This window comes from Oncorhynchus clarkii, chromosome 17 (genome assembly GCF_045791955.1).
Source record: "Oncorhynchus clarkii lewisi isolate Uvic-CL-2024 chromosome 17, UVic_Ocla_1.0, whole genome shotgun sequence".
Classification (NCBI taxonomy): domain Eukaryota; kingdom Metazoa; phylum Chordata; class Actinopteri; order Salmoniformes; family Salmonidae; genus Oncorhynchus; species Oncorhynchus clarkii.
This window is the reverse complement of record NC_092163.1, coordinates 5,961,599-5,987,305: the sequence shown is the minus strand read 5'-3', so window position 1 is coordinate 5,987,305 and position 25,707 is coordinate 5,961,599. Positions and strand designations below refer to the sequence as shown.

The following is a 25,707-nucleotide window of genomic DNA, read 5'->3' as shown; positions in this document are numbered from 1 at the left end:
CAATGACGACCTACACCGGCCAAACCCGGACGACGCTGGGACGATTGTGCGCCGCCCAATGGGACTCCCAATCACGGCCGGTTGTGATACAGCCTGGAATCGAACCAGGGTGTCTGTAGAGATGCAGTCTCTCAGACCACTGTGATACAGCCTGGGACTAGAACCAGGTACTGTAGAGATGCAGTGTCTCAGACCACTGTGGTACAGCCTGGACTAGAACCAGGTACTGTAGAGATGCAGTGTCTCAGACCACTGTGATACAGCCTGGACTAGAACCAGGTACTGTAGAGATGCAGTGTCTCAGACCACTGTGATACAGCCTGGACTAGAACCAGGTACTGTAGAGATGCAGTGTCTCAGACCACTGTGATACAGCCTGGAATCGAACCAGGGTGTCTGTAGAGATGCAGTGTCTCAGACCACTGTGGTACAGCCTGGACTAGAACCAGGGTGTCTCTAGTGACGCCTCTCGCTGCCGCCACTTGGGAGCCACTCGATGACAGAAGTGAGTAGTACGGGGGAGTGACAGTCATTTTTAGTTCTGTTACCTTTGCTTGCTTGCGTACAGGAACAATGGTGTCCATACAAACACCTTTATAGCGTCCTCAGAGCATGTGCAGACCAGCTGGCTGGGGAGGTGAGGCATCGGTGTGGTTTTCCCTTTGTAATCTCTTCCACATACATCCCATGTCTGAGCCGTTTGGTCCCTATACTGTCTGTTTTGCCTCTTTGATTGTCTTATGGAGCTCATAGCTGTTTCATACTCGTCCATGTTTGCAGTAATTTTTACCGTAGTTAAATGGGGTGTTTCGTCCTTTCAGTTAACAGGATAAGTCCTGACTTGACTTTTACCGTGGCTAAATGGGGTGCTTCGTCCTTTCAGTTAACAGGATAAGTCCTGACTTGACTTTTACCGTGGCTAAATGGGGTGCTTCGTCCTTTCAGTAGGATCATTATGGAAAGGGGGATACCTAGTCAGGTGTACAACTAAATGCCTTCAACTGAAATGTGTCTTCCGCATTTAACCCAATTATTATGTGGATTATAATTAATGAATAAATTTGTAGCGGTTGAAACGATGTTTGTAAGGGAAAATCAAGTCTGAAATGTAAAAGTGGAAACTACAAACTCAAGAAGTCTTTATAAACTTCAAAATAAAAAAAAAGGTTTTAAAATTCCTGCATTGCAGATCCTACATCTGTACTGGGACTTTAGCCTACTGCACAAACCTCATTGCTACAGAACTGTTGTTTGATAGGTTAATGTTGCATAGCATTACATTATTTTTCATGTTAAAAGTTTGATGTTTGACTGAGAAATGTATCTTAACTCAGAAAAGGTTGGTGACCAATGTCTTGGATATTACTCACGCTACGGGTTGGTGTAAGTATGAAGACAATGCTAGATTTGGCTTGGTTTTCAGCTGTTGCTAGGTTGTATTAATTAGTGCACACCGTAGCAAAAGTTCTGCAACAGAAAACAAAAAACAAGCGTTTCTTAAATGTACAAGTTCCACTAGTCATCCCTTGCCATTTCGGTCTGTTTTCTTCCATTTAGTTTCTAGTGAAAAGGACCCTGATCTCTCTGTTAAACTAAATACTCTGTATTTGGCAGGAGAGAGACCAGACTCAGAGGAACCAGAGCCAGAGATGTCCAAATCAGCAAGACCACACCACTGCTCCCACCGTGGAAAGAGCTTTACTAAGTTAAGGAACCTTAAAGACCATGAGAGAACACACACAGGAGAAAAGCCTCATCCCAGCTCCTACCGTGGATAGAGTTTTAACCAGCTAACAAACCTGAAATCGCATAAGAGAACACACACAGAGCTGAGAAATCGCCTTTCCACTGCTCCCACTGTGCATTGAAGTTTACCTGGTTACGGAAACAGATAGAGCATGAAGGAATCCACACCTGGGAAAAGTGTTGTCAATGCTCCCTGTGTGGAAAATATATTTCCCCAGTTAAGAGACCTAAATGAACACAAGGAAACACAGGGGAGTTGCCTTCCCTCTGCTCCCAGTGTGTAAAATATATTTACCATCACATAAACTTACAATTCATGAGAGAAGACATGGCTCCCATTGTCTCATATGTTTTACTGAAATGTTGTGCTTTTGTTTGTGCCATATGAAATCAAATTTCTACAAAAAAAAATACATTTCTGTTTAAAAAAATAATAAATAATAATCTCAACATTTAATTGAATATATTTTTTTATCTCATTTAATTGAATATATTTCAGTGTGAATGTAGAGCACATTGGACTGTGATTAAATGGTCCTTTTCTTCAACTCTGGCAAAGATGCTGTTTCCATGGTGCTGTTTCCATGTGCTGTTTCCATGGTGCTGTTTCCAAGTGCTGTTTCCATGGTGCTGTTTCCAAGTGCTGTTTCCAAGTGCTGTTTCCATGTTGCTGTTTCCAAGTGCTGTTTCCATGGTGCTGTTTCCATGGTGCTGTTTCCAAGTGCTGTTTCCATGGTGCTGTTTCCAAGTGCTGTTTCCAAGTGCTGTTTCCATGTTGCTGTTTCCAAGTGCTGTTTCCAAGTGTTGTTTCCAATGTTTCCAAGTGCTGTTTCCAAGTGCTGTTTCCAAGTGCTGTTTCCAATGTTTCCAAGTGCTGTTTCCAAGTGCTGTTTTCAATGTTTCCAAGTGCTGTTTCCAAGTGCTGTTTCCAATGTTTCCAAGTGCTGTTTCCAAGTGCTGTTTCCAATGTTTCCAAGTGCTGTTTCCATGATGCTGTTTCCAATGTTTCCAAGTGCTGTTTCCAATGTTTCCAAGTGCTGTTTCCAAGTGCTGTTTCCAATGTTTCCAAGTGCTGTTTCCATGATGCTGTTTCCATGGTGCTATATTGTTTACAGTGGCTGGATCTGTATCTTACAGCTTTAAGGGAATGTGAAGGGAGGCCTTCACTGGTGCCCTGCCTTCTCTATCTAGAAGGGAGGCCTTCACTGGTGCCCTGCTTTCTCTATCTAGAAGGGAAGCCTTCACTGGTGCCCTTCCTTCTCTATCTAGAAGGGAGGCCTTCACTGGTGCCCTGCCTTCTCTATCTAGAAGGGAGGCCTTCCCTGGTGCCCTGCCTTCTCTATCTAGAAGGGAGGCCATCCCTGGTGCCCTGCCTTCTCTGTCTAGAAGGGAGGCCTTCACTGATTCCCTGCCTTCTCTATCTAGAACACCACTGGTGCCCTGCCTTCTCTATCTAGAAGGGAGGCCTTCACTTGTGCCCTGCCTTCTCTATCTAGAAGGGAGGCCTTCACTTGTGCCATGCCTTCTCTATCTAGAAGGGAGACCTTCACTGGTGCCCTGCCTTCTCTATCTAGAAGGGAGGCCTTCCCTGGTGCCCTGCCTTCTCTGTCTAGAAGGGAGGCCTTCACTGATTCCCTGCCTTCTATATCTAGAACACCACTGGTGCCCTGCCTTCTCTATCTAGAAGGGAGGCCTTCACTCATGACCTGCCTTCTCTATCTAGAAGGGAGGCCTTCCCTGGTGCCCTGTCTTCTCTATCTAGAAGGGAGGCCTTCCCTGGTGCCCTGCCTTCTCTGTCTAGAAGGGATGCCTTCACTGATTCCCTGCCTTCTCTATCTAGAACACCACTGGTGCCCTGCCTTCTCCATCTAGAAGGGAGGCCTTCACTCATGACCTGCCTTCTCTATCTAGAAGGGAGGCCTTCCCTGGTGCCCTGCCTTCTCTATCTAGAAGGGAGGCCTTCCCTGGTGCCCTGCCTTCTCTATCTAGAAGGGAGACCTTCCCTGGTGCCCTGCCTTCTCTATCTAGAAGGGAGGCCTTCACTCATGACCTGCCTTCTCTATCTAGAAGGGAGGCCTTCACTTGTGCCCTGCCTTCTCTATCTAGAAGGGATACCTTCACTGGTGCCCTGCCTTCTCTGTCTAGAAGGGAGGCCTTCACTGATTCCCTGCCTTCTCTGTCTAGAACACCACTGGTGCCCTGCCTTTTCTATCTAGAAGGGAGGCCTTCACTCATGACCTGCCTTCTCTATCTAGAAGGGAGGCCTTCACTTGTGCCCTGCCTTCTCTATCTAGAAGGGAGGCCTTCACTTGTGCCCTGCCTTCTCTATCTAGAAGGGAGGCCTTCACTTGTGCCCTGCCTTCTCTATCTAGAAGGGAGGGCTTCACTATCTGGAAGGGAGGGCTGAGTATGAGAGAGTGGCTGTATGAATGTTGATGAGAGGGCTGAGTATGAGAGAGTGGCTGTATGAATGTTGATGAGAGGGCTGAGTATGAGAGAGTGGCTGTATGAATGTTGATGAGAGGGCTGAGTATGAGAGAGTGGCTGTATAAATGTTGATGAGAGGGCTGAGTATGAGAGAGTGGCTGTATGAATGTTGATGTGTTTATCCTTCTATCTGGTATATGACAGAGTTCTGTGATGTCATTATCGGGTGTATGACTGAGTTCTGTGATGTCATTATCGGGTGTATGACTGAGTTCTGTGATGTCATTATCTGGTGTATGACAGAGTTCTGTGATGTCATTATCGGGTGTATGACTGAGTTCTGTGATGTCATTATCGGGTGTATGACTGAGTTCTGTGATGTCATTATCTGGTGTATGACAGAGTTCTGTGATGTTAACTAAGGTGATGAGGTTTAGAAAATGTTCTTACATGTGAAAACAGAAAGGTTCATTGTGTTAAATTGACTGCAGTAAAGGTATGTGGTCTGTTGGTATATTGATAAGTGATAGGTTCTATTATGTTTCATCAAGGTATCTTTATTCATGTAGTTTACGGCAGGTAGCCTAATGGTTAGAGCTTTGGGTCAGTAATCGAAAGGTTGCTAGATCGAATCCCAGAGCTGATAAGGCATGTTGTTCTGCCCCTGAACAAGGCAGTTAACCCACTGTTCCTAGGCCGTCATTGTAAATAAGAATGTGTTCTTAACTGACTTGCCTAGTTAAATAACGGTTAAATAAAAATAAAAATAATCTCCATGTAGAATTAGTACCACAACCTGTACAGTAGATATCGAAGTGGAGGCCTGTTCAAAGTTTTGGAAAATATGGATTCTGTGATCTTGATATTGTGGTATCAGATCGTGTCAGTTTATTTTCTGAAAAATCAATGTTACAAAATACAGAATCTGGTTCATTCTGATTCAGATTAAACGCTTCAAAAATGTCTGGCCCCTCCCAGGACCTGGGAGACCATGAGGGAAGACGTCACCAGGAGGCCTTCTCATTGCCACCGCTACCGTACCATGTTTGTTATAATGATCCATTATACAACGTGGTCCAGCGACTCCTTTCATTGATACGGTCCAGGCAACAGCCTGCCTGTGACAGGAATATGGTCACATCTAGATGTTAAAAATAACTTTTTTTTTAAACAATGAGTATTTATTAATAATGGAGGGAATTCAGACCTGAGAAACACACACGAAAATGAAACGTCATTCCCTTTTCACGCAGTTTCCTCACACATTCTGACGTTGAACTGTTTGTTTGGAGTGGAGATCGCAGAGTCGTGGCAAGGGTGCGTCTACAGATAAGTGTATTCTGACCTTGGCTTCATTCTCTCATAATTCCACCACCTTTTGTGCGAGGGAACCATGAATAAAGTTGAGCAAGTGGAAAAACATCGAATTTCTTTTTTTTCGATCGAAATAACACAATTCTCCATGCACTGCAATTTACAAATTGCGTGAGATAACGATTACTTCCGGCGATTTGTTCAATTCACGACGTTGCAGGCGTTAGCATATTTCACATTTCGGAAGGGGATGGGACATTAGGAAACTTAGATATGCGTTTTTTGCATATCTACAGTCAAATATTCTTAGTTACGGCCACACACACACACACATATATAAACTGTAAAGTAAAAAAAAAAAAACATTCCTTCTCTCGCTCCCTCTTATTTATATATATATAACTGTAAAAAACATATATATATTTGAGAGGGAGCGAGGGAAGGAATGTTGTTTTTCACAGGTTTTTTTTCAACAGAACATTGTACAAATGGCAGCAACATGCTGAACAGTACAACTAGCATTTGAGTATTACAATCGTCTAAATACAATAAACAACAGGTTTTGAATTGACTTGTTATGATATTGCATGCCAGAACAAACACAACCTTGGGAATATTTTCCTAAACTGTGTTATCCACTCCAGTCAGCAAATGGCGATATGCGTCTTTCAGGTGGCGCTTCTTGCGTGACGTATTAACTAGTGGACGGAACAGCTTCCTCAACAACAAAACGGCTGATTCAACCACCTCGGTAGCTTGCTTGCTAACATAAAACCGAAACATTGAAGCTCTGTAGATCATTGGGTATTGTATTAACTTCAGTGTTTTTAACATAGTGTCTGCGTCTTTACTAGTTACTCCATTTAATATTTACGTTGTTAGTCAGCTAGCTGACTGGTTAAATTAGCCGAGCACTAGGCTAGTCGCTAAAGCTAACTAGCTAGTTAACATCCCCGACCATGAGTTCATTAAGCTACTCCCCTCCTGCTAAAGAAGAGGAGGTCTGCTGGACGGAGAAAGAAGTTATTGTGAAAGAGGAGAAGGAAGAGGAGGCTGTTACAGTTAAAAAGGAAGTAGAGGGCGAAGCTGTTACAGTGAAAGAAGAAGCTTTCGGAGTGAAAGAGGAGGAAGATAAACAAGAGAATGTCGTTTTTGTTGAGGAGGAGAATATGACTGTATTAGTAAAAGAAACGGAACAAGTTTTTGGAGTGAAGGAGGAGGGGGAGATTACTGTCACATTGGAGGAGGAGGAAGAAGAAGAGGAAGAAGAGAATAATGGAGATCTGATTAACACCAGTGAGTACTGTCTTAAACTGGGGCACAAACTATGTTGTTGTTGAATCCATGTCTCTGAATATCTCTTTCTGTCGAACTAATGTGATTTTAAAGGGTATTTCTACTGAAGTTATGGGTGATTCCAGTTCTATGGACATTACATTTTGTACGCAAATCAAAACTTTATTTATGTCTCACAGAATAGATAGACAAAATATAAATGGTCTGTAGTACCCCTTGGGCAGAGTGTATACCCAAGAAATCTGGAATCTACATTTTGGCATGTTGGAGAAATAAAAACAAATGGAAGCTTTATGGATGTTACATGAAATGGACAAGCTTTTTTGGCAGACTGAACATATTAGCACAAGTCTGTGGTTAATTCTGTGGAAAGCTCAACCTGAGCAATGCACAAATAAAGTGAGTCATTTCCAAATGAAACAATGTTCATAATTATCCTTTAAGGACGATATGTTCTGGGCTTCATTTGAGACGTTTTAAGTAGGAAATTGCATTAATTTGGACTATTACAGAGTAGGAGGCCAAGTCTATAAAGAGGCGTTCAGTCAATCATATTTCATGGCTTTTAGAAAGCTTCTTTTTTCCCCCAATAACAGCTTTCCTCCAGTATTAGTTAAGAAGATGTTAATGAAGCCATACAGGCCAAATTGAAGTGTCTTGAGTTTAGTTTGCCTGTTCTGGAGTCTTGTAAAGATAGGGGGTTGACTGGGACAGGCAATGTAATGTTCGGATCATCTTGAAACTTTCTCTCTAAAGCTAACTTTCATCAAGGTTTTACATGGTCTATGATTGGTTTCTCTCTTTTCAGTATCATTTTTCAGCGTTCCGATATCATTAACATCCATAAGCAATTGGATTCTCTTAGAAAATATACTGAAATGAAAACTGTTGTTTTAATAGAAAGATGATTTAAGGTGTTTATCAACAATCTGTCTATTTATTTTCTACAAATGAAAGCCCCTCAATTTACAGTGCCTTCAGTACTTATTCATACCACTTATTCCACATTTTGTTGTCACAGCCTGAATTCAAAATTTAATACATTTGTCTTTTCTCAACCATCTACACACACTGTTCACTACCCCATAATGACATCACAATACCCATAATGACATCACAATACCCCATAATGACAAAGTGAACGCATGTTTTTAGAAATTGTTGCCAGTTTATTGAAAATTAATTACAGAAATATCTCAATTACATAAGTATTCACACTCGCTTCTTCTGTGTTCACTGTGCACCTTCCCACCGTACAGCCACCAAGCCCCTCCCCCTGTCACCAAGCCCCTCCCCTGTCACCAAGCCCCCCCCCCCCTGTCACCAAGCCCCCCCCCCCCCCCTGTCACCAAGCCTCTCCCCCTGTTACTCACAACAACAGACTAAAGATCACTTCTTCCTATCTGACGACAAGCAGTTTCAACTCGCTATTTGAGGTTTGGTCTAATAGAAACGGTCATTTGGACACTGAAACACATTGAGACATGACCTTAATAGAGGAGAACTTTAACCTCTCTCACGATACCATTCTTATGTGGCAACTCCTCAAATTGTGCGAAGATCAGCCCTAGTAAAGCCTACCCTGCTAGTAAAACCCTACGAAAACCTACCCTGCTAGTAAAATCCTACTAAAACCTACCCTGCTAGTAAAATCCTACTAAAACCTACCCTGCTAGTAAAACCTACCCTGCTAGTAAAACCTACCCTACTACTAAAACCCACCCTACTAGTAAAACCTAGTAAAACCCTACTAAAACCTACCCTACTAGCAGACCCTAGTAGAACCTACCCTACTAGTAAAACCCTACTAAAACCTACCCTACTAGTAAAACCCTAGTAAAACCTACCCTACTAGTAAAACCCTAGTAAAACCTACCCTACTAGTAAAACCCTAGTAAAACCTACCCTACTAGTAAAACCCTAGTAAAACCTACCCTACTAGTAAAACCCTACTAAAACCTACCCTACCAGTAAAACCCTACTAAAACCTACCCCACTAGTAAAACCCTACTAAAACCTACCCTACTAGTAAAACCCTACTAAAACCTACCCTACTAGTAAAACCCTACTAAAACCTACCCCACTAGTAAAACCCTAGTGAAACCTACCCTACTAGTAAAACCCTACTAAAACCTACCCCACTAGTAAAACCCTACTCAAACCTACCCTACTAGTGAAACCTACCCTACTAAAACCTACCCTACTAGTAAAACCCTAGTAGAATCTACCCTACTAGCAAAACCCTAGTAGAACCTACCCTACTAGTAAAACCCTAGTAAAACCTACCCTACTAGTAAAACCCTAGTAGAATCTACCCTACTAGCAGACCCTAGTAAAACCTACCCTACTAGTAAAACCCTAGTAGAATCTACCCTACTAGCAGACCCTAGTAAAACCTACCCTACTAGTAAAACCCTAGTAGAATCTACCCTACTAGCAGACCCTAGTAAAACCTACCCTACTAGTAAAACCCTAGTAGAATCTACCCTACTAGCAGACCCTAGTAAAACCTACCCTACTAGTAAAACCCTAGTAGAATCTACCCTACTAGCAGACCCTAGTAAAACCTACCCTACTAGTAAAACCCTAGTAGAATCTACCCTACTAGCAGACCCTAGTAAAACCTACCCTACTAGTAAAACCCTAGTAGAATCTACCCTACTAGCAGACCCTAGTAAAACCTACCCTACTAGTAAAACCCTAGTAGAATCTACCCTACTAGCAGACCCTAGTAAAACCTACCCTACTAGTAAAACCCTAGTAAAACCTACCCTACTAGTAAAACCCTAGTAGAATCTACCCTACTAGCAGACCCTAGTAAAACCTACCCTACTAGTAAAACCCTAGTAGAATCTACCCTACTAGCAGACCCTAGTAAAACCTACCCTACTAGTAAAACCCTAGTAAAACCTACCCTACTAGTAAAACCCTAGTAGAATCTACCCTACTAGCAGACCCTAGTAAAACCTACCCTACTAGTAAAACCCTAGTAGAATCTACCCTACTAGCAGACCCTAGTAAAACCTACCCTACTAGTAAAACCCTAGTAGAATCTACCCTACTAGCAGACCCTAGTAAAACCTACCCTACTAGTAAAACCCTAGTAGAATCTACCCTACTAGCAGACCCTAGTAAAACCTACCCTACTAGTAAAACCCTAGTAGAATCTACCCTACTAGCAGACCCTAGTAAAACCTACCCTACTAGTAAAACCCTAGTAGAATCTACCCTACTAGCAGACCCTAGTAAAACCTACCCCACTAGTAAAACCCTAGTAGAATCTACCCTACTAGCAGACCCTAGTAAAACCTACCCTACTAGTAAAACCCTAGTAGAATCTACCCTACTAGCAGACCCTAGTAAAACCTACCCTACTAGTAAAACCCTAGTAAAACCTACCCTACTAGTAAAACCCTAGTAAAACCTACCCTACTAGCAGACCCTAGTAAAACCTACCCTACTAGTAAAACCCTAGTAGAATCTACCCTACTAGCAGACCCTAGTAAAACCTCCCCTACTAGTAAAACCCTAGTAGAATCTACCCTACTAGCAGACCCTAGTAAAACCTACCCTACTAGTAAAACCCTAGTAGAATCTACCCTACTAGCAGACCCTAGTAAAACCTACCCTACTAGTAAAACCCTAGTAGAATCTACCCTACTAGCAGACCCTAGTAAAACCTACCCTACTAGTAAAACCTACCCTACTAGTAAAACCCTAGTAGAATCTACCCTACTAGCAGACCCTAGTAGAACCTACCCTACTAGTAAAACCCTAGTAGAATCTACCCTACTAGCAGACCCTAGTAAAACCTACCCTACTAGTAAAACCTACCCTACTAGTAAAACCCTAGTAGAATCTACCCTACTAGCAGACCCTAGTAAAACCTACCCTACTAGTAAAACCCTAGTAGAATCTACCCTACTAGCAGACCCTAGTAGAACCTACCCTACTAGTAAAACCCTAGTAGAATCTACCCTACTAGCAGACCCTAGTAAAACCTACCCTACTAGTAAAACCCTAGTAGAATCTACCCTACTAGCAGACCCTAGTAAAACCTACCCTACTAGTAAAACCCTAGTAGAATCTACCCTACTAGCAGACCCTAGTAAAACCTACCCTACTAGTAAAACCCTAGTAGAATCTACCCTACTAGCAGACCCTAGTAGAACCTACCCTACTAGTAAAACCCTAGTAAAACCTACCCTACTAGCAGACCCTAGTAAAACCTACCCTACTAGTAAAACCCTAGTAGAATCTACCCTACTAGCAGACCCTAGTAAAACCTACCCTACTAGTAAAACCCTAGTAGAACCTACCCTACTAGCAGACCCTAGTAGAACCTACCCTACTAGTAAAACCCTAGTAAAATCTACCTTACTAGCAGACCCTAGTAAAACCTACCCTACTAGTAAAACCCTAGTAAAACCTACCCTACTAGTAAAACCCTAGTAAAACCTACCCTACTAGTAAAACCCTAGTAAAACCTACCCTACTACCAGACCCTAGTAGAACCTACCCTACTAGTAAAACCTACCCTACTAGTAAAACCCTAGTAAAACCTACCCTACTAGCAGACCCTAGTAAAACCTACCCTACTAGTAAAACCCTAGTAGAATCTACCCTACTAGCAGACCCTAGTAAAACCTACCCTACTAGTAAAACCCTAGTAGAATCTACCCTACTAGCAGACCCTAGTAGAACATACCCTACTAGTAAAACCCTAGTAGAATCTACCCCACTAGCAGACCCTAGTAAAACATACCCTACTTGTAAAACATACCCTACTAGTAAAACCTACCCTACTAGTAAAACCTACCCTACTAGTAAAACATACCCTACTAGTAAAACATACCCTACTAGTAAAACATACCCTACTAGTAAAACATACCCTACTAGCAGACCCTAGTAAAACCTACCCTACTAGCAGACCCTAGTAAAACCTACCCTACTAGTAAAACCCTAGTAGAACCTACCCTACTAGTAAAACCCTAGTAAAACCCTAGTAAAACCTACCCTACTAGTAAAACCTACCCTACTAGTAAAACACCCTACTAAAACCTACCCTACTAGTAAAACCTACCCTACTAGTAAAACCTACCCTACTAGTAAAACACCCTACTAAAACCTACCCTACTAGTAAAACCCTACTATTGGTACACCAGCTGCTGCAGGTTTCTGTCCTCCTTCTTCAACTCAACATGAAGGATTCACATCTTTATATCATGCTCTTCTTTTTAAATACAGTACTTTGTGCTCATGAAATTCCATGGCTCAGTTTCTCACGCATGCTCAGACTCTTTGTGTCACTAACCTGGGTCAGAGGTCAATCTTCCTTCCTGTCTGCTGCAGATGTAGCGGGCTGACTTTCATCCTGTTAAGACAAGTCTCCTCCAAGTCTTAACCTCCAAGCTATATGGTGATCATCTGCCTCTAGAAAAACATTACTGCATTAGAGAACATTATTTCGTCAAGAGTTGAGTTCACTACATATTTTGTTTATCATGAGAGTGCAAAAGGTGACTGACAACATTTTAGATGTTCCCTGCAGTCCGGGGACGGCACATGTTGAATGAAAGTGTCCTCTACCAATTGAGAATTGGAACGTTCCCCCATCTGAACAGTCCTAATGGTCATGATTGGGGTTACCAGGGGTTGCTGGCTATCAATGATCCCGGGTCAACAAGTCCCCCAGCCAGTAGCGTGTATTACCAACAAAAAAACAACCTACACAATTTATTTAGTAAATAAAGCAGCACTGAAATCTAGCAACACTGCACCAACTAACTTCCTGTCATCCATACTCTTGAACCAATAATTTGTCACCAACAAAACGTAACAATGGATCAAATGTATCATATTATAGTAGATTTTTCAGACTTTTCTAGACCAGACTTGGTTTCCAGCTGTTGTACAGCTTTTGACTTTGTCATAGTGAATAACTTGACCTCAGGTTGAGGGATCTGATTTGGATTAAAACCCCTTTTAAATAGGAAGACAGTTTTATCATGTGGAGGTTTCATTCAAGGTCTTATTCATTAGTGAAAAACGTAGCAAAATGTTTTGCATCGGAAAACAAATACAAGCGTTTCTTATTGGACAAGTTCCGCTTCTTGTCCTTCTCCATTTCCCATCTGTTTTCATTCGTTTCTTGTGAATAAGATACCAATATCTGTTACATGAAATACTTTGTCTTTGTCTTTGGCAGGAGAGAGACAAGACTCAGAGGAGCCAGAGCCAGAGACGTCCAAACCAGCAAGACGACACCAGTGCTCCCAGTGTGAAAAGAGTTTTACCAAGTTAGGGAGCTTGAAAATACATAATAGAATACACACAGGAGAGAAGCCCTACCAATGCTCCCAGTGTGGAAAGCAGTTTACCCAGTTAGGGACCCTAAAATTGCATAATAGAATACACACAGGAGAGAAGCCTTACCAATGCTCCCAGTGTGGAAAGAGATGTTCACAGTTAAGTTCCCTGAAATCACACGAGAAAATACACACAGGAGACAAGCCTCACAAATGCTCTCAATGTGGCAATACTTTTAAGCGGTTAAGTAACCTGAAAGATCATGAAAGAGTACACACTGGAAAAAAGCCATACCAATGTTTCCATTGTGAAGAGAGTTTTGGCTGGTCAAGGCAACTGAAAGCGCATGAGAGAACACACACTGGAGAGAAGCCTTATCACCACTGCTCCCAGTGTGGAAAGAGTTTTACCCAGTTATGGAACCTGAAAGCACATGAGAGAATGCACACAGGAGACAAGCCTCACAAATGCGCTCAATGTGGAAAAACTTTTAACCGGTTATATAACCTGAAAGTACATAAGAGAATACACACAGGGGAAAAGCCTTATCACTGCTCCCACTGTGGTAAGAGTTTTATCCTATCAAGGGCCCTGGCAACGCATAAGAGGACACACACAGGAGAAAAGCCTTACCATTGCTCCCAGTGTGGAAAGAATTTCACTGACTCAAGTAACTGGAAAAAACATGAGCTAACACACTCTGTAATGAAGCGTTTCCAGGGTTCTCATTGTGAAAGGAGGTTTAAGAAGTTAGGGAAACTGAAGCAGCGGGAGAAAATACACACTAGGGAGAAGCCTTTTGGAACTGCTCCCACTGTTGAATGACATTTACCTGGTTAAGGCAACTGAAATGACATGAAAGAATCCACACGGGAGAGAAACCTTACCAATGCTGCTCCCACTGTGGAGAGAGAGATTTCACACAAACTTACAGTTCATGAGTTAACACACTGCTCCCACATTTGTCTAATTTTGGACTGAAAGTTGGTGCTTTTGTGGTTTTGTTTATGTCCTTATTGCCATATGAAATCAGATTGGAGAAAGCCTACTCAGAAAGGGGGTAGGGTTGGATACAGGATATGAACCTGGTTTAGGGGTTGGATACAGGATTTGAACCTGGTTTAGGATTGGATAAATAGGCCCGAGGTTAAGAAATGGGAACCTACTGAGGAGGATAGGCTACTCCAGAGAAAGGCGGGAAGGGTACCAAAGGAAGAGGTGTCAGAAAGAAAGTCAGTAAGCGAGAGCATGGAGAGGGTGCAGGAGTAGCAGTAACCAAATTAAAAAGCTTCACCCATAGACACAGGCAAGAAACGCAGCAGGACAGAAAGACAAAGGATCAGAGGCCCAGGACAGCCACCTTTGGGGGAGGTAACCTCTCCAAGCTAATAGACGGAGAGATGGCAGAAAGGATTAGGAAAGAACTACTGTTGGATGCCGGAGCAAGGAGGACAGGGCCCACGGGGAAGAAAGAGTGGCGCCTGTTAGGAAATTATGATTAATATGACTGAACAAATCATTTTAAATGGAACTGTAAGTAAACTTATACTCTGTTATATTATATCTGATTAACAATAGGAGTTCATAAGAAGGAATTGTGTGACAGGACAAGGAGTAATAAAATGTTAATGAACACCATTCCAACTGGGCAGGAACAAATGGGTTGTGGACTGTGTAAACACATAAGGTCGTTAGCCTATGGTTGACCCAACTGAAACTTAGCTCTGGGGTTTTTAGATAAGGCAGTGAGTGCATTCCTAGGGTTTCTGTTAATTAAAACTGTCAGTTCAGTGGTGATCGATAATGTTGAGGGGTCAAAAGTTATCTGGGAGTGTGTTAGTAAGTTAGAATGAACTTTTCACCTTACTTTGTCCCGGTCGAGAGGAGGGGATTCGGTTAAGGAAGTGAAATGACGTCATGATCTGTATATAAACTGATGCATGTGTTTAAGTGGTAGCGCGCTCCGAGAATAAATTCTATTACCTATTATTTAAAGACTGGTCTGCGTCTATTTTATGCAAACAAGAAATCTTACAAATTCTCATAAAATAGATGAAAGCACATTGGCATAATTAAATTATACTAACACGCCCCATATGGGCACTACAAGCAGTAGAAAAAGCAGAAGTGAGAGAGAAGGAAAGACCAGGCAGACAGAGTGAAAGGGGAGTAGGGAACCCGCCTAACTGGGAGAAGATGGATCAACTGTCCAGGGCAGTGATGAGATGCGAGGAAGCAGCAGGAGATCTAAGGAGGGAGTTAAAATATGTAGGGGATCAGTGGGTTAAGATATTAGGACCCAGCAGAAAGGACAAGAAGAGGGGAAGGAAGGGCAATAAGAGATAGAAATTGCTAACCCCATTGTCCCCTGATTCTAGGAAAGAGATGTGAGAGAAGAATCAGAGGGAGACCAAAGTAGTGACCTTCAGATAATTATAGGAGAGTGGAGTATGGAGTACATGGGGGAATATGTGAAACATTGGCATATATTCGATAAACCGGACCTACACAATTGTTGTGAAGGACACATGTTAAGCTGGACAACAACTGACCACCTAGATATATGTGGGGGTTGTGCAAAGAAGCTTAGAGGAAGATTGCAAGGGAGACTTTCATGGAGAGGGAGACTTAGAAAGTACGTGCCTAGATTGCCTGACAGAAGGTAGAGACTGGCATGGAGAGGGAGAGACTGAGAAAGTACGTGCCTAGATTGCCTGACAGAAGGTAGAGACTGGCATGGAGAGGGAGAGACCTAGATTGCCTGACAGAAGGTAGAGACTGGCATGGAGAGGGAGAGACCTAGAGTGCCTGACAGAAGGTGGAGACTGGCATGGAGAGGGAGAGACCTAGATTGCCTGACAGAAGGTAGAGGCCTAAAATGAGGTTGATAGTAAAGACAGGGAACACATGGGAAGTGACAACTGATAGGGAAGAAGCCAGACTGAGAATAGTGTACTTAGGACAAGAGATAGAGTGGGATAAAGACTCAGGTAGGATAAGGATGACAGGACTAAATAATGAAATATATTACACAGGATGGACCCCTCGGTGCACCGAGTGTGACAGGGGCACCTATGGAGAGTTGACTAGGCAGTCAGCCTCAGGGACTAAAATAACAAGTCCTTTTTGTAAGCATTGCTTCTGCAACATGACCTGTCATAGAGATAAAGGCATATGGTATCGGGAGGAAGAAGAAGAAGCCTGGCCCTTTGAAAGCACATTTACGCAGCTTATGCTAGGAGGTAGAATAGTAGCTAAAGGGCTTACCAGAGACTGGAGGTTTGTAAAGAGCAGGCACCTAATAGATAGGGAGGAGAAACAGACAGGACCAGTATGGGATGGTACAGGCACAGGATGGGAAGGCTCTAGCAATAAAATATTTAGGCCCAGCAACGAGGAAAAGCAGGAAAAGAGTCAAGGGAAGGTCCGATCTTGGAGAGGGTGTGGCAAAAGGCAAAAAAGAACAGACCCCTCCCTCAGTGGCCGGTCCAGTTCCAGGGCCACATTTATGGGCTCTAAGGCCATCTGTTGACTGGGGGATAAAATAAGAAATTGCCACAACAGCAGGTGACCAGTAGAGGGAGCCAAAGGCATGGGAAATACAAGTACTGGGAATTAAACAAGAACCAACCTACAGGGAGACTGAGGAGGAGTGGTATGAACCAACCTACAGGGAGACTGAGGAGGAGTGGTATGAACCAACCTACAGGGAGACTGAGGAGGAGTGGTATGAACCAACCTACAGGGAGACTGAGGAGGAGTGGTATGAACCAACCTACAGGGAGACTGAGGAGGAGTGGTATGAACCAACCTACAGGGAGACTGAGGAGGAGTGGTATGAACCAACCTACAGGGAGACTGAGGAGGAGTGGTATGAACCAACCTACAGGGAGACTGAGGAGGAGTGCTATGAACCAACCTACAGGGAGACTGAGGAGGAGTGCTATGAACCAACCTACAGGGAGACTGAGGAGGAGTGCTATGAACCAACCTACAGGGAGACTGAGGAGGAGTGGTATGAACCAACCTACAGGGAGACTGAGGAGGAGTGGTATGAACCAACCTACAGGGAGACTGAGGAGGAGTGCTATGAACCAACCTACAGGGAGACTGAGGAGGAGTGGTATGAACCAACCTACAGGGAGACTGAGGAGGAGTGCTATGAACCAACCTACAGGGAGACTGAGGAGGAGTGGTATGAACCAACCTACAGGGAGACTTATTTGTATTGTTTTTAATCTTTTTAAATTATTATCTTATTAACACTTTGTTCTAGCTAGCTATTTGTGTAGGTAGCTATCAAGTAAACCCAATGAACCAACCTACAGGGAGACTGAGGAGGAGTGGTAGGAGTGGTATGAACCAACCTACAGGGAGACTGAGGAGGAGTGGTATGAACCAACCTACAGGGAGACTGAGGAGGAGTGGTATGAACCGACCTACCAAGACAACGCCCCAACAGATGAATACCTATGGGCATCAGTGCTGAAGGAACTAACATTGGACTAAGTGCTACTTAATACGTAATGTAATGGCACACTGTGTTGAGATAGATTCTACTCCCGAACATCTTCCCCCAAACTGAGTGTCTAAAAGAGGTATAAAAGGAGGAGAGATCAGTGCCAAGGCATGATCCTCTACCCATATGAGTTGGACATCATAGAGAATCATCAGACCAGGTAAATTACTTGTACTATACTCTGTTTGTATTGACTACTTTGATCTCAAGGCGCAAGCTAAACTATTGACTGGTATATCTTAAAGAATTGTGTTGTACACTGGAATCTCACACCTTATAAAAATAATAAGTGAACAAGTTTGTGTACGAGAGGACTTCACCCCTCAACAGCGCGAGGCGTGGAGAACTCTTGATAGCGACAACGTTCCATCTTTGGTGCGTCAGTAACAATCGCAGTTCGGCAAGATTGGAAAAAGCCCAGAAATAGTTAAAGCCTCGTAGTAGCCAAGAGTCGATAAAAAGGAATCAATATCTAAACAGTAGGCAGTAAAAACCATAGGACATTCAGACTACATAAGAAGATTATAGTCGTATAAACAGCAGAGGCTGCACAAATATTACTACTCTTATAGAGACCAGGGGAAGGACCAGGGGAATAGAGCTTCAAGGTCAATATTACTACTCTTATAGAGACCAAGGGAATAGAGCGTCAAGGTAAATATTACTACTCTTATAGAGACCAAGGGAATAGAGCGTCAAGGTAAATATTACTACTCTTATAGAGACCAGTGGAAGGACCAGGGGAAGGACCAGGGGAATAGAGCTTCAAGGTAAATATTACTACTCTTATAGAGACCAGTGGAAGGACCAGGGGAAGGACCAGGGGAATAGAGCTTCAAGGTAAATATTACTACTCTTATAGAGACCAAGGGAATAGAGCTTCAAGGTAAATATTACTACTCTTATAGAGACCAAGGGAATAGAGCTTCAAGGTAAATATTACTACTCTTATAGAGACCAGGGGAAGGACCAGGGGAAGGACCAGGGGAATAGAGCTTCAAGGTAAATATTACTACTCTTATAGAGACCAGGGGAAGGACCAGGGGAATAGAGCTTCAAGGTAAATATTACTACTCTTATAGAGACCAAGGGAATAGAGCTTCAAGGTAAATAATGGGTGTTTGCTTTGTTTAAAGAGTCATAAAGAAGTGTGTTAAGCTTTTTACCTTTGCAAATATTACTTGGCATTGCATAGCGCATTGAGGATTGATTGAGCATTATTGATGTATTAGGAAACTGTAGAACCATTGAATTGTAATAACGTGTATAAAGACAAAAAACAGAGTGACTTAATAAAAGCTTGAAACTTTGACAACTAGGCCAGATTAACGATCTGGAGAGCAAACGCCTTTAACACTCTCACTGAACAGAAAGTGACCCTGGTTATAGGTTAAAGTGATTGCACTAAAGAATATTTCATTGTGTGGACAATAATATATCTTTGGAAAAGTCAAATACATATAACAATACTAGTTTCCCAGTGACTACTAGCTGACGAGCATAATAACTAACAGAAGATGAGTTATTAGGTATTGATATATAAGAGAAGAAGACCCAAGGCAAAAGTCAGCACTGTGACACTTCTCCCTGTGTGTATTATCTCATTAAACTTCCTAACATGTTCAAACTCTTTCCACAATGGGAGCAGTGGTAAGGCTTCTCCCCTGTGTGTATTCGGTCACAAGCTTTCAGGCTTCCTAACCGGCTAAAACTCTTTCCACAATGGGAGCAGTGGTACATCCCTGTTAGTGAACATTTATCCTTTGCCAAGATAATCCATCCACCTGACAGGTGTGGCATATCAAGAAGCTGATTAAACAGCATTATCATTACACAGGTGCACCTTGTGCTGGGGACAATAAAAGGCCACAAAATGTGCTGTTTTGTCACAACACAACGCCACAGATGTCACATAGGGAGTGGGCAATTGGCATGCTGACTGCAGGAATGTCCACTGGAGCGTTTGCCAGGGGATTTAATGTACAGTACCAGTCAAAAGATTGGACACGCATACTCATTTAAGGGTTTTTCTTTATTTTACTCTTTTCTACATTGTAGAATAATAGTGAAGGCATCGTAACTATGTAATAACACGCTAAATCATGTAGTAACTAAAAAAAAGTGTTAAAAAAATCTAAATACATTTTAGATTCTTCAAAATTGCCACTTGATGACAGCTTTGCACACTCTTGGCTTTCTCTCAACCAGCTTCACCTGAAAGTGATTGTGGAGGCCAGGTCATCTGATGCAGCACTCCATCACTCTCCTTCTTGGTCAAACAGCCCTTACACAGCCTGGAGGTGTGTTGGGTCATTGTCCTGTTGAAAAACAAATGATAGTCCCACTAAGCCCAAAACAGATGGATATCGCTGCAGAATGTTGTGGTAGCCATGCTGGTTAAGTGTGCCATTAACTTGAAATAAAATCACTGACAGTGTCAACAGCAAAGCACCATCACACCTCCTCCTCCATGCTTCACGGTGGGAACCACACGTGGAGATGAACCTACTCTGCATCTCATAAAGTCATGGCAGTTGGAACCAAAAATCTCAAATTTGGACTCAATAGACCAAAGGACAGATATCTACCGGTCTAATGTCCATTGCTCGTGTTTCCTGGCCCAAGCAAGTCTCTTATTCTTAGTGGTGACCCTTTAGCAGTGGTTTCTTTGCAGCAATTCGACCATGAAGGCCTGATTCACACAGTCTCCTCTGAACAGCTGATTTTTAGATGTGTCTCTTACTTGAACTCTGTGAAACATTTATTTGGGCTGCAATTTCTGAGGCTGGTAACTCTAATGAACTTATCCTCTGCAGCAGAAGTAACTCTGGGTCTTCCTTTCCTGTGGCGGTCATCAGAGCGCTTGATGGTTTTGCACATGAAGAAACGGATCGACTTACTTCATGTCTTAAAGTAATGATGGACTGTTGTTTCTCTTTGCTTATTTGAGCTGTTCTTGCCCTAATATTAAATTAATATTTTTAACAAATAGGGCTATCTTCTGTATACCACCCTTACCTTGTCACATTACAACCAATTGGCTCAAACGCATTAAGAACGAAAGAAGGACTACTATCCTACTGCCCCACCATTTATTGGGCATTCTCCTGTCCTACGTCCTTGTGTTCAGAGGCCTACATCTGTCCTATGTCCTACTGTTCAACAGTCTACATCCTTACCTCCTGTGTGGTTTATCTCATGTCTTCTCAGGTTACCTAACTCCTTAAAACTCTTGTCACACTGGGAGCAGTGGTAAGGCTTCACCCCTGTGTGTATTCTCTCGTGTGTTTTCAGGTTACATAACTGGGCAAAACTTTTTCCACACTGGGAGCAGTGGTAAGGCTTCTCCCCTGTGTGTATTATCTCATGTCTTTTCAGGCCACTTAAGTGGTTACAACCCTTTCCACACTGGGAGCAGTGGTACGGCTTTTCTCCCGTATGTATTGTCTCATGTATTTTCAGGCCCCCTAACCTTGTAAACCTCTTTGCACACTGTGAGCAGTGGTATGGCTTCTCCACTGGGTGTATTCTCTCATGTTGCATCAGGTGTCCTTTCTGGTTAAAACTCCTCCCTGTATGAATTCTCTCATGTTTTTTCAGGTATCCTCTCTGGTTATAGCTCTTTCCACACTGGGAACAGTGGTAAGGCTTCTCCCCTGTGTGTATTCTCTCATGTTGTTTCAGGTATCCTTTGTGGTTAAAATTCTTTCCACACTGGGCACAGTGGTACGGCTTTTCTCCTGTATGTATTCTCTCATGTTGTTTCAGGTCCCGTAACTGTTTAAAACCCTTTCCACAGTGGGAGCAGTGGTGTCGTCTTGTTGGTTTGGACGGCTCTGGTTCCTGGGAGTCTGATCTTTCTCCTGTCAAAGACAGAGTGTTTATTTAAATAGAGACCTGAATGAAACCTCCACATGATAAAATATCCTTACTACAAGGGTAAATCCTAATTAGATCCCTCAATAATCTGAGGCCAGTTTTAACAATCTTGGTGTAGCGCTTCCTGGTAATTACTGATATGTTTACATTACTTATTTTATTCATTCTGTTTTACAAGTCAGAACACAAAAAATAAAACAGTTCCCGGACACCCAAGACACAGATGTCGCTGGAATCCAACTCGAACAGGTGGTTCTAAATATATAACTTCCATAGCTGTACGATACAGAATCCGATCTACCAATTTCTTATTTAGACGGTCACAGGTTTTCAAAATGTTGACTATGACTAATGTCATGACATTTTGGGTAAAGTAAAAAATAAGAAGAAATATTTTGGGTAGATGATCCTAAAACTGATAGTAACTATAAATATACTCAGCAAAAAAAAGAAACATCCTCTCACTGTCAACTGCGTTTATTTTCAGCAAACTGAACATATGTTCATACAAATATTTACACAAGATTCAACAACAGACAAACTAAACAAGTTTCACAGACATGTGACTAACACAAATGTAATAATGTGTCCCTGAACAAAGGGGGGTTCAAAATCAAAAGTAGCAGTCAGTATCTGGTGTGGCCACCAGCTGCATTAAGTAATGCAGTGCATCTCCTCCTCATGGACTGCACTAGATTTGCCAGTTCTTGCTGTGAGATGTTACCCCACTCTTCCACCAAGGCACCTGCAAGTTCCAGGACATTTCTGGGGGGAATGGCTTTAGCCCTCATCCTCCGATCAAACAGGTCCTCGACGTGCTCAATAGAATTGAGATCCGGAATCTTTGCTGGCCATGGCAGAACACTGGTGGCATTCCTGTCTTGCAGGACATCATGCACAGAACGAGCAGTATGGCTGGTGGCAACAAGCTCACCCCTGGTGAGACAAAACCGCGACTCGTCAGTGAAGAGTACTTTTAAAAATATTTATGTCAGATCACCACCAAATCCAAAAAAACACAGCCATTTTTCCCAGCCAAAGATAGTCACAAAAGCAGAATTAGAGATAAGATTAATCCCTAACCTTTGATAATCTTCATCAGATGACACTCATATGACATGATGTTACACAATACATTTATGTTTTGTTCAATAATATGCATATTTATATCTACAAATCTCGGTTTACATTGGCGCCATGTTAAGAAATGCCTCCAAAATATCCGGAGTAATTACAGAGAGACACGTCATATAACAGAAACACTCATCATAAACTTTGACGAAAGATACATGTTTTACATATAATTAAAGATACACTGGTTCTTAATGCAACCGCTGTGTCAGATTTTTTTTAAACGTTACGAAAAAAAGCATACCATTCAATAATCTGAGACGATGCTCAGAAGTAAATATATTTCTCCACCATGTTGGAGTCAACAGAAATACGAAATTACATCATAAATATTCCCTTACCTTTGATGATCTTTCATCAGAATGCAGTGCAAGGAATCCGAGTTCCACAATGAATCGTTGTTTTGTTCCATAATGTCCATTACTAGTGTCCAATTAGCTACTTTTGCTAGCACGGTTAGTTCACATGTCCAAAAGCTGGCGCTGGTCCAGGCGAACTCGGACAAAAACTTTAAAAAGTTATATTCCAGGTCGAATAAACTGGTCAAACTAAGTAGAGAATCAATCTTCAGGATGTTATTATCATATATATCCAATAACGTTCCAACCGGAGCATTCGTTTAGTCTACAGAGTAATGGAACACAAGGCGATATAATGACTGGCATTCTGCCAGACCAGGGACTTAAATAGCTGCCATCCGGTCCCACATTACACTAGAGGCTTCATTCCACCTTCTACTGACTGTTGACATCCAGTGGAAGGCGTAGGAAGTGCAAACAGATCCATATCTTATTTGAATAGGCGATGAGTTGAAAATCAACCAGCCCCAGAATTTCCACTTCCTGTTTGGAAGTTTGCTTGCCCTGTGAGTTATGTTATACTCACAGACATAATTCAAACAGTTTTAGAAACTTCAGAGTGTTTTCTATCCAATAGTAATAATAATATGCATATATTAGAATCTGGGACAGAGTAGGAGGCAGTTCACTATGGGCACGCAATTAATCCAATGTGAAAATGCTGCCCACTATCCCTAAAAGGTCCAGAGAGCCCATAAAAGTTATTGAGATCTTCAATGAGACATTTCAGGGATCTAGCTTGCAGACTTAACATAAAACTTGAGTCATCGGAAAACATCTTTGTTATTAAGCCTTGGATTTCTAATCCTCTAATGGTGTTATTGGATCTGATTTTAATAGCGAGCAATTCGATGGCCATAACGAATGGATATGGTGACAGCGGACACCCTTGTTTACCTCCTCTTGACAATTCAAAACTCTGAGAAGTAGCAGCTATTTACTCATTTACACCTGGGGTTACGAAACATTATTTTTTACCCATTTTATAAGAGAATGATCCCCTCCCCCAAAAATCCTGGCATTTATAAATATAATCCAGTCTTACTTTATCAAAGGCATTTTCAAAATTTGCAAAAAATACCAGGCCTGGCTTCTTCAATGTTTCATGTTTTCTATTATTTCTAGTAGTTTATCTCCAATGTATCGTCCATGTAAAAAACCTGGTCAAACCTTTTAAATTCTGAGTACTATGCATTTCGCTAGTATTTTTTGCATCACAACGTTGAAGTTTAAGGGGACTTCAGTTTTTTTTTTTTAGATAGATTGGATCTTTATATTTGCCATGTGGGTCTTGTTTTAATAATAGTGAAATCAGACCTTCCAGTTGAGTACCTGACAGACTACCATTTCTATAGGTGTAGTTAAAACAAGCTAACAATGGAGCTTTGAGTAAATCAAAAAAGGCTTGATATACATCTACCGGTACATCTACCTGTACATCTACCGGTACATCTACCGGTACATCTACCTGTACATCTACCTGTACATCTACCGGTACATCTACCGGTACATCTACCGGTACATCTACCGGTACATCTACCGGTACATCTACCTGTACATCTACCTGTACATCTACCGGTACATCTACCGGTATGCCATCAAGCCCTGTGGTTTTTCCAGACTGAGAGGATTTAATAGCCTCAAAAAGGTATTCCTCTGTAATTTGGCCTTCGCACGGTTCTTCTTTTTTGTTGAAAGGATTCCTCATCATTCAGAGGGTGAGGATGAGACAGATTAGAGAACATTTGCTTGAAATATTTAGCATCGTCTTTTAAAATATAATTTGGAGAATCATAAATGACTAAGACTTTTAGTAAAGAGTTTCGCAGGTTATTTTAGGTTCCGGTGTTGAAGATTCAGGAAGAAGTTGGTGCATTTTCATCCATATTCCACCCAGTTGGCTTTCATTTTTGTAATATTTTACATTAGTTCTGGAATAAGTTCCTCTAGTTCTTTTCCCTCTCATTTTGTATCTCTGTAGTTTTTATAGCATCTACCTGTACTATTAGTTAATGTATCTCTGTAGTTTTATAGCATCTACCTGTACTATTAGTTCATGTATCTGTAGTTTTTATAGCTGTCTACCTGTACTATTAGTTCATGGATTTCCCTTGTTGGTCTTGTCTCTTCAGACAGGAACTGCTTTTTATTATTGATGAATATTGAATGACCTCTGAAGGTACATTTAAAAGGTATCCCAAACAATACAGGGATTTGCTGAACCTATATTGTACTGGAAATATTCAGTTTATAAATGTTTTTTTTAAATCTTAGTTAAAAATAAATGGTCCTCCAGTAAACTGGATGTCCAATATCCCCGTCCACACGGGAGGCTTATTAGACGAAGATCCGATCGCTTCTGTCTCCTATTAATACTTTAACCTGCGAGAGAGAAAGAGACAAGAAAGTAGTTAAGACGACTAGCTTGATTAAGTCTCCTCCATGAATCTCTCACTAGGTCAGGGTTTTTTAATCCGTAAATATCAACTATTTCAAATGAGTCCATAATATTTGTGATCTCCGTAAGGGCACGGTGATGAGTGATTTCCTTTACGGTCCATTGAGGTACTTAAAACTGTGTTATAGTCTCCTACCAAAATGATTTGATCATTTGTTGCCTGTAAGTAAATTGATATAAATATTTTTTAAGAAGTATGGATCATCCTGATTTGGACTAGAATAGATGAATGAGCCAAATCTGTTATTCATCCACTTTTCATATTGAAA

The 25,707-nt window shown here is 41.9% G+C and overlaps 1 protein-coding gene and 1 pseudogene across 1 annotated transcript; one reads left to right on the top strand and one right to left on the bottom strand.

The window, feature by feature from the left end:
* The first annotated feature begins 6,446 nt into the window (after positions 1 to 6,446).
* On the top strand, positions 6,447 to 14,101 carry LOC139370119 (zinc finger protein 180-like). The gene is made up of 2 exons (XM_071109443.1): positions 6,447 to 6,783; positions 12,992 to 14,101. The coding sequence occupies exons 1-2, from the start codon at positions 6,447 to 6,449 to the stop codon at positions 13,915 to 13,917; spliced, it is 1,263 nt and encodes a 420-aa protein (XP_070965544.1). The 3' UTR covers positions 13,918 to 14,101.
* A 6,669-nt stretch (positions 14,102 to 20,770) lies between these two features.
* LOC139370356 (zinc finger protein 79-like) overlaps positions 20,771 to 25,707 on the bottom strand; it is a 10,011-nt pseudogene continuing 5,074 nt past the window's right edge.

Coding starts and splice junctions, on each gene's coding strand:
- LOC139370119 (XM_071109443.1), top strand. CDS start 6,447: ATGAGTTCATTAAGCTACTCCCCTCCTGCTAAAGAAGAGGAGGTCTGC. Junction 6,784..12,991: donor TGGAGATCTGATTAACACCA/GTGAGTACTGTC, acceptor TGTCTTTGGCAG/GAGAGAGACAAGACTCAGAG.